Source organism: Aotus nancymaae, unplaced genomic scaffold (assembly GCF_030222135.1).
Source record: "Aotus nancymaae isolate 86718 unplaced genomic scaffold, 86718_ANA_hifiasm-v0.15.2.pri h1tg000057l, whole genome shotgun sequence".
NCBI lineage: Eukaryota > Metazoa > Chordata > Mammalia > Primates > Aotidae > Aotus > Aotus nancymaae.
In genome coordinates, this window is record NW_026988471.1 from 67525261 (window position 1) to 67535091 (window position 9831).

At 43.4% G+C, this 9831-nt stretch overlaps 1 protein-coding gene across 3 annotated transcripts in view; it reads left to right on the forward strand.

Moving 5' to 3' along the window:
* Positions 1-8340, forward strand: part of ARHGAP25 (Rho GTPase activating protein 25) — an 85033-nt gene extending 76693 nt beyond the window's left edge. For all 3 annotated transcript variants that reach the window (XM_012475600.2, XM_012475601.2, XM_012475602.2), the window contains 3 exons: positions 610-806; positions 4077-4609; positions 7505-8340. In XM_012475600.2, coding sequence (XP_012331023.1) covers positions 610-806; positions 4077-4609; positions 7505-7715 — 941 coding nt within the window. In that variant the 3' untranslated portion in view covers positions 7716-8340. The remainder of the gene's footprint in view (positions 1-609; positions 807-4076; positions 4610-7504) is intronic.
* The last annotated feature ends 1491 nt before the right edge of the window (positions 8341-9831 follow it).

Below are 9831 nucleotides of genomic sequence, written 5' to 3' on the forward strand. Positions count from 1 at the left end.
CTGGTCTCGAACTCCTGACCTGAAGTGATCTTCCTGCCTCAGCCTCCCAAAGTGCTGGGATTAGAGGCATGAGCCACCGTGCCCCGCCAGGTTTTATTTTATAAGCCAGCTCACAAAAAGGCTGCTTATGAAACTGTGCTGGGCAGGCTTCTGAGGTTGTGTCTTGGTTCAATGAACAAAAGTCCTGGCATAGAGTACTGATATCTGCCATGGATGTGGGCCAGGGGCAGTAAGCCTGGCATATATTTGCTGTGTGTCTGATAAGAAACCAGATGTCATATTGAGGACCACATCATGAGAGAAAACTGTTTTCATTTTTTCTTCTGTTTTATTGCCTACTTTCCTGATCAAAAACGAATCCAGTGGACTATTGGCTCCCTCTAAAACAGCTCCCTCTTTAATTCTACTCCCATATCCTTTTATTCCATCCCTTTCAACATAATCTCCAACTCCAAGCAATTAAAAAGGGTCTTTTGAGAAGGAAAATGAGGCCCTTCTGGGCCCTGTAGTTGTAGAACTGAGTTTGGGGACATCCACAAGTGGAGATCCTTGAGGACTGACTACCTGCCTCCTACACTACACTACATATCTTTTTCTTCTTTCTTTCAGGGACTCCTCAGATCCAAAGAGTGATGACTATGATGATCAGAGATCATGCAGTCCTTTTCCCCAAGTCCAAGGATGTACCTCTGTCACCCCCTGCCCAGAAAAATGACCCCAAGAAAGCTCCAGTGGCCCGAAGCTCTGTGGGCTGGGATGCTACTGAAGACCCCCAAATTTCTAGGACAGACAGCTTCAGCAGCATGGTAAGGTGCAGAGAACCATCTGCTTTCATTGGGTTCTTCCTTTAGTCCAGGCAATTCCATGTAAGGCCTGCTCTGGGGTGGCAATTTGGGGAGTTTTAGATGATGCAGTGGCAGTGGGCACAACTGATACAGACTCATCTGAACATACCTTGAAAGCCTGGCCTCTTTCCAAATCTAGTTTCTTTCTTTCTTTCTTTCTTTTTTTTTTTGAGATGGAGTATCACTCTGTCACCCAGGCTGGAGTGTAATGGCACAATCTTGGCTCACTGCAACCTCTGCCTTCCAGGTTCAAGCGACTCTCCTGCCTCAGCCTCCTGAGTAGCTGGGACTACAGGCATGTGCCACCACACCCAGCTAATTTTTTGTATTTTTAGTAGAAACAGGGTTTCACCATGTTAGCCAGGATGGTCTCGATCTCCTGACCTCGTGATCTGCCTGTCTCAGCCTCCCAAAGTGCTGGGATTACAGGCATGAGCCACCATGCCTAGCCTCCAAATCTAGTTTCTATTGGCGTTCTTGAGGGGGGTGAGTGACAAGTGTGCCAATTGCCCAGTGACTGAGCAGTGAGAGTCCTCACTGAAGCCTACTCTAAAAGAGAGACTCAAATGAAGCCCAGAGAAGTTCAATGGAAAAAATGTATACCACATTGTAAATGTTTTAATGAGAATTGTTGAAAATTCTGGGTGAATGTCCAGAGAAAACTGGTTTCCTGCTAACCCATGAAACGTGATTCCTTTCTCAGAGTATGTGATATGTTTGTGTAATATTTCTCATTCCTCGATAAGCTGTCTCAGCCGTGTCAGCCCCCACGTTTGTGCTGAAGGGTTGAAACTCACGTTCCCAGTGTCCAAAAGCTGTGCTGACTCTGAAATGTAGACTATGTGAGGGCAATAATTTACGAAGGTCAAATATTTTTATATATTTATAGGAACAAATATTTTTACAATGAACATGTGAACTTTATATAATAGCTTGATCTTTATGTGTGGCCAAAAAATGGATTTAAGATTTCTAGTTGACCAGATGATTCAAGTTACCTACAGTACTGTTAATCCTGAAGATTTTTTTCAAAGGCAGATAATGAGTAGTGGTTGTGATTTTTCTTAGGATAGGTATTTCTGGATGCAATGCATTTTACTAACACTCTAAAACTAAAATAAAATTTTAAAATGCTCATGCTTCATGTAACGAGATCATCCCACAGTCCTTGAGAAGAGCCATTATTGTACTCATTTAACAGATTTCTGCTGTTTATTGATTTCTGTGGGCAGGAACTATACTGGGAAATTTATACTGATCACTTCTAGAGTCCTCATATTACATAACATTGTAGGGCAGAATTTATCATTCGTATTGTGTTACTGAGAAGCAGAAACTCAGAGAGGTTGAGCAGTTGGCCCAACTTAGTAGCACTAACTTGTCATAAAGGAGGACTCAAATCCAGTTCTTCCTTCAGGACTCAGGTGCTTCTAACTGTAGGTGGGGTTTCTGAAGCAAATGATTGGCTACCAAGGTCAAAGGGAGGGCTCGAACCCGATTGTCTGATTTTATGTTTAGGTCTCACTTGATCTTAGCCAAGAGGAGCTAAGAAGCAATTGATTTTATGTTTAGGTCTCATATTCTCTCTCCTTTTTCTTTATGATTTCATTGAAAAATATATAATATATGCACATGATTCAAATAATCAAAAAGATAGAAAAAAGTTTACATTGAGAAATTCTACTCCCTCCCGTATTCTCACCCACCCCATCCCTCATTGCCTTCATTAGTTTCTTATACTTCCAATGTTCATTGTTCATTTTTGAAAATACAAGAAAACATGAGTGTGATTTACCTCTCTACCGTCGTCACATACATACACACACATTCACACATACACTGTCACATATAACTTTGTATCTTGCATTTTTGTACTTAGCAGTATATCCTGGAGACTTTTTCATGTCAATACCCAGAGAACTACCTCATATGACCTCATCTTTTCAGGAGGTATATAGTGTCCCATTCTGTAGTTGTACCAATCCCTACAGATAAACAGACTGCCTTCAGTTCTTTTTTTTTTTTTTGAGATAAGGTCTCACTTTATCACCTAAACTGGAGTGCAGTGGTGTGATCACAGTTCACTGCAGCCTAGATCTCCTGCTGAAGCGATTCTATGGTCTCAGCCTCCCAAGTAGCTGGGACTATGGGTGCACACTACCATGCTGAGCTAAATTTTTTGTCGTATTTTTTGTAGAGACAGTGTTTCACCATGTTGCCCAGGCTGGCCTCGAACTCCTGAGCTCAAGCAATCCACCCTCCTCGGCCTCCCAAAGTGCTGGGATTATAGGCGTCAGCCACTGCACCCAGTCTTTCAGTTCTTTAGACTACAAATCAAGCTGTAATAAATAACCTTGACCAGACCTCCTTTTGTACTCAGGTAGATGTGTTTCTCACATAAATTTTCAGAAGTGGGCTTGATGGGTTAGAGGGTAAATCGATTTGACTGTGTGATTTTAAAATAAATTATTGGAGTTTGTGTCATTTTATACTTCCAGAAGCAATGCATGAAAGAAATGTTTTCCTACATTTTCACCAGCAGAGCATGTTGTCAAATTTTGGGAGTTTGCTCACGTGACAAGTGAGAACTGGCCTTTCAGTAGGTTTAATTTTAATTTGAGTTTCTCGTATTATGAGAGAGGCTGAACATCTTATTTTAGGTACAAGGGCCAGTTTCATTTTTTCCACTGTGAGCTGCCTGATCTTGTCCTTTGACCATAATTATATTGGTTTTTAATCTTTTTCTTCTCAATTTTTATGAATTTTATCTATTAACCAGTTGTCTGATATGCATTGCAAATATTTTTTGCCAGTTATTTGCTTTTTTAGTTTGGTATGTGGTGATTTGCTTCTTTGTTTTATTTTTATTCTTTTTAATTTTTTAGGTCATGGAAATCAAAAGGTCAAATTTATCAAACTTTTATGGCTTCTGGGTTTTCAGTCATATTTACAAAGACCACTTATTCTAAGATTACCCTAGGATCCCACTTTAGGATTCTTTAACTACTAACACTTGATTTTGGTGAGCACTTCATCTCTAGAACATGGTTCCTTTAGTGCAATATCATTTTGGAAAAAATGCCAATGCAGATAATCAACTAATGTGATATATTAAGAGTTTCATCGGTATGCTACCAGGAAACATTTGTTTTGGGGTCTCGAATCCTTCTTGGGAGCATGACACACAGAGGTGAAAACCCCATGTGACATCCGTGGCCATTTCTTTTCTAGACAAGTGACTCTGACACAGCCAGCCCCACTGGACAGCAGCCGAGCGATGGGTTTCTGGAGGACAGCAGCAAAGCACCCAGGGAGAAGCCAGGAGATTGGAAGATGCAGTCTCGAAAAAGGACTCAAACACTCCCTAACCGGAAATGTTTCTTGACATCAGCTTTTCAAGGTGCCAACAGCAGCAAAATGGAGATCTTTAAAAATGAGTTCTGGTCACCTTCGTCAGAGGCAAAGGCAGGGGAAGGGCACAGGAGAACGATGTCTCAAGACTTGCGCCAGCTTTCTGACTTCCAGAGGACTTCTACCTATGATAACGTCCCTTCCCTGCCAGGGTCCCCTGGGGAGGAAGCCAATGCACTCTCTTCCCAAGCCTGTGACTCCAGGGGAGATATTCTTGCCAGTCCAAACTCTGAAACTGGGCCTGGAAAAAAGAACTCTGGAGAAGAGGAACTTGATTCTTTGCAGAGGACAATCCAGGACTTACAAAAGGAAATAGAAACACAGAAGCAAATGTATGAGGAACAGATTAAAAAGTAAGTCACAGACAGAGGGGCACTGGGCGGCACTTGACTTCCATCTTTAGAGACAAGAGGGATTGTTCTCATCCACCAGAGAAGTCACATCATAGAGCTTCCGTTTTGGAAAGACAGTAATCTGTAACAGGCCTAGAAAGGAAAGAGTAAAGGGAACAATGAGACGACTAAATAGGTGCACACTCTAAACTTTAGACTAGATTTGGGAAATGTAAATATCTAGCTTAAGTAGCCTAATCAACATTTTCCAAACAGTGGTTCTTTAAGAATCAACGTGCTTTGATTAATTTAAAGAAACTTAAAAAAATTTTTTTTATGTTAAGATTATTCATTGATTCTGCAAACATTCCTCAAGCCTCTCTGTGCAAGACACATTTCGGTTGTTAGGGAATAGCACTGAATGAAAAAGACAAAAGTCCCTGTACATTCAGAACTTTTTTCTAGTGGGGACAGATGGACAATACAAATATATAATGAAATATATGTTATGTCAGCTGATGGCAAGTGCTGTGGAGAAAAATTAAGTGGGTCAGGAGCTTGGAAATTTCAAGGAATGGGTTCCAGTGTAAAATGAGTTCTGGTCAGGGAAGGGGGTCAGGGAAGGCCTCCCTGAGAAAGGCAGCAGGTAAGTAAAGGCCTGAAGGAGATGAGGAGTGAGTCAGGTGCCTAGATGGGAGATGATCATGGCTGGTGCTGAGGCCGTGAGAAAGGAGCAGGCCCCCATGGTTCCACCCAGGAAGAGTGGAAGCTGCCTGGGGCTAGGGAGAACGATTAGAAGGAGATGATGAGGGTGGAGAAAGTACAGGAGGCCAGGACGCAGGAGGATTTTGTCAGCCACTGGAAAGCCCGAGTAAGACAGAAGCTTCTGGGTGGTTTCCACCTGGTTTATTCTTCACTGGGTCCCTGGCTTCCCACTGAGCACCAGCTGCAGGGGGGCAAACAGAAATGGGAGGCCAGTTAGGCAGCTGTTGCCACAATCGCATGCAAATTCCCAAGATCCATGCACACAATTTGTTCTCCTGGGTAGGTAAAATATTTTCTTGAAATCTTTTTCACACTCCTGATTGGCCGGCAAATTTGTTTTCAGGAAAGAAAACCTTGATCTAGCTGTGCCCATATCAGCACTAGTCATGAGGCAGTGAAATGTGAATTAGTGGGCTCTTAGATTTATGGATATGTCTTAGTCCAGCAGATTCAGGTATCTGAAGGGAAGGCTTCTGTGAACCCTCATTCACTGTTCCACATAGAAAGCTGCCATCTAGAAGCAAAATGTAGTTTGTTTGTCTAAGAACCTGAAAACAATCTTTTGTAGAATTAAAGATTTCTATGACATCTTGGCAGGGATCAAAGCAGTCCCAGAGAAGTCTCACACTTCTCTGATACCCTGTTGAAGATATTCAGACACGATGGCAAGTGCTGTGGAGAAAAATAAAGTGCGTGTCTTCAACAGGGTAGGAAAAGAACTGGCTGCCACAGAAGTGGCTGCTCCTTCTCAATGGAACAGAGTCTTCTGAATCCAGCTGTCAGGGAAGCCTCCCATCCCAGGCTTCTGAGCCTACACAGATTCTGCCTCCCCACTGGAACCCATCGACAGGACCTAGCACAATGCCTTACATGGAATTTCTTCTAGAGCCAGAGGGGTACGGAAAACTTGGAGGAAAAAAGTAGATTTGTAATGAGAGGGCCAAAGGAATGAGACCAATTTAGCTTTAAGAAGAGGGCCAGGCGTGGTGGTTCAAGCCTGTAATCCCAGCACTTTGGGATGCCGAGGCGGGCGGATCACGAGGTCAAGAGATCGAGACCATCCTGGCCAACATGGTGAAGCCCCGTCTCTACTAAAAATACAAAAATTAGCTGGGCGTGGTGGCGTGAGCCTGTAGTCCCAGCTACTTGGGAGGCTAAGGCAGGAGAATTGCTTGAACCCGGGAGGCGGAGGTTGCAGCACCGAGATTGTGCCACCGCACTCCAGCCTGGTGCCTGGTGACAGAGTAAGACTCTGTCTCAAAGAAAAAAAAAAGAAGAGATAGGCGGGGGTAGGCAAAGTTCTGAAGATGGATTTTTACCCACAGAATAGGCCAAGGCCTTTGAAGATAGAACCCACGTTATGGGCTCACATGGGGGCTCAAGTCTCCCTTGTGCAAATGGGTAGGCCACTGGGGGAGAAGGGAGGCACACTCTACAGAATGAAATTCTGAAACAAATTTTCAATCACACAATCGGCATATGTATACCCATTCCTGAGGGTCAATTCAGCACAGTCTGGTAGGGGGCAACCTGGCACTACATTAGGATTTTGGCCAAAACCAATGAAAATCCTGGCAATGCAGGAATCCCACAGATTTTTCACCTGGCATGGAATTCAGAAATGAGGGTGAGACTGCCAGGACCACTGCTCCCCTAAGGGCAGTTCCCTCTGTTTCTCAAAATCTTGGTCCTCAGGAAATCCTTAATAAGAGAGGGTGCTAGTCTATGCTCTCCATTGACACAGGATGAGGAGGCATTCATGAGCACAGAGGTGTGAGAAATCTGGAATATGGATGGGGCTTCCAGGACTGATACAAGGTGCTGTGGGAGTGAATACATAGATCTATCAGAGCTGGTCTCTTCTTTCAAAGACTTTGTTACCTGGTGGAAGATACAAAACAAAACGACATGAAAAAAAACCCAGAATAGATGTCACAAGATAGTGTTAAATGACAAAGGAGGGGCTCAGAAGTGCTGTGGGAATTCAGGTTTCCTGGGACGTCTTCAGGTGGGAAGAGGGACATATCTGAGAGGTTGGATAAGGGTCTTATGATTTGAAAAGGAAAATGAGCAGAAGGTTGTGAGCAAGGGTGAAGGAAGAGCCTAGAATGAATGCCATATTCTTTCCTTCTTTTCTTTCCTTCCCTGTAGCCTTGAGAAAGAGAATTATGAAGTTTGGGCTAAGGTGGTGAGGCTCAATGAAGAACTGGAGAAGGAAAAGAAGAAGTTTGCAGCCTTAGAGATCAGCCTCCGCAATGTGGAGCGTTCCCGGGAGGATGTTGAGAAGAGGAACAAGGCCTTGGAAGAAGAAGTCAAGGAATTTGTCAAATCCATGAAGGAACTCAAGACCGAGGAGGCTTAAGGGTTGCAAGAGTACTGCAAGAACAGCCTGAGAGAGACCCAACTCTGACTCCTTTCTCAGTGCTACCTGATGACGGGGAAATAAAATTACTCTCTAAGAGGGAAAGGACATTTTGAAGGAGACATCAACTTTCCCCATAAATAAAAGAATGGAGTTTTCAGGAAGGGGAGGGGCAGCAGAGATGTGTGTGGACATCTCTGACCATCCATTGCTATGTTCAAATGGATCGTGTTATTTCACTCTGGTCTCAGGCATGACCACGTCCAGCGAAGATGTTTGAAGCAGGTCACATCTCAGGACCCAGGCAATAGACTGGCCCCAACACGGCTGAGCCGAGGTGTGATTAATTCTTTGTTTTTTGTATGGAACAGCTCACCTTGTCAGACAGCCTCAGGGCATCTCTGAGACACAGGGGCAGAAAATGACATTCAGCTTTTGAGTCCTCATCTATGTAATGCTGTGTTGTTGGGAGCTGCATCTGCTGAAGCCAGAACCCCATTTGGCTACCCCACCATGATACCAATTCTCCAGGGGTTCTCCAACTTATTATTAGACTAAACCAGAACAAGCAACAAACTGTATTTATAAAAGCAAAATTGATGAGAAAATTATGTTACAATAAAGCCAAAAAAAAAAAAAAAAGCAAGGCTATTGCTAATCCACAGGGCACTTTTGTGAGAATTAGCAAGACACTCCTTCCTTGGGTTGGTCAGCAGGGCATGGGCTGGATTTCAGTCCTGACTTGCCTTTCAGGGACAGGTGTTTCTGTACTTCCTGAGCCCCCATTTTTTTTTCTGTATTTCACACAATTATTGTGGGAATTACATGAGAAGATGTAATCTAGTCCCTACTTGCCTTTTAATTGTCTATGGACTGCCTGGGAACAAAGGCTTCTTACTATGATATGGCCTCTTTATAGGTTTGTTGTGGGTTTAGATAGTAATTGTCATGATAGTAGTTTCTTTTTTCCTATTTCACCAAAATGCAAGTGATTTTACCCTTTAAAGGGGCAACAGGCACTAGACCATAGGTGGGAGAGGGGCTTTCCCAGTGGACAGCTGATTCTTCCCCTTCTATGTCAAGCCAGCCTGGCAGAGGCCCTGGTCAGACCCCAAACCTCTAGGTAGGTTGGTTGAATCTTTTTTTGTTGTTACCATTCTAATTAATGGTCTCCAAGCTCTTTTGACTGGGTACCTCATCAACAGAAAATGTTTGAGCATACACCCCCCAATATATGTATTTATTTATTTATAAATTATATACATGTACTGCTATAGTACTCCACATTTATATTATAAAACACACAGAACAGTAACTGAATAATGAGATAAAAGAAAAGATTGACAGATGTTCCCAAGTGTGCTGTCAGCTCTGGAGACCCTGACCCAGTTCCCCAGCAAGTATTACCTGTACCAAATTCATATCGTTCATCCTATTGCTCCCACAAATGTGCTTGAACTCTCGAAGCCCTGTGGCTTAAGTAGTGGTTTGGAATCTATGGTTCCGCAGTGAGAGTTTAGCCTTCCCCAACACATGGACCTCGTCTGTCATTCCTTTTTCTCTCTCTCTTCTTCACTCTAGTTAGTCTTTCCTTCCTATGGCCATGACTTACTACCAACAGAGTGAAAGTACAGACAGGAGCATCAGTGTTTCTTGGTCCTGCTACTCAGGCCCTGCTCCACCAACGCCACAGACCCTTTGAGGACCAGACTGATGGAGAGGGAGGGTGATTCTTAACAGCATTCCCATCTAGGCCTGCTTGCAGAAGATTGAGGGGAAATTAATCTGAATATTCATAAGAAAAGCAATAAAATACTTGGTTTCCTAAGTTTTCAGTGTTTTTAAAATACAGAATAGCAAACATGGAAACACTGCCCACCTAATTTATGTTGGTAAGTGCCTGTATTTCTGCGAGGCACATATCCTTGTGTTCTCCCACAGATTCCTCACACTGACTCTTTGGGGGCTAAAACAGAGTTGAACAAGGAAGCGGCTGCTGTCAAAATTTCCAAAGGAAACATTTGTCTGAAGGTACAAAGAGGAGGTTCTCAAGTCTGTTTTGAGGTCCCTGTCATTGGACCTTGCTGGGTCCAGGAGCCAGAGCTCAGGCTGAGTG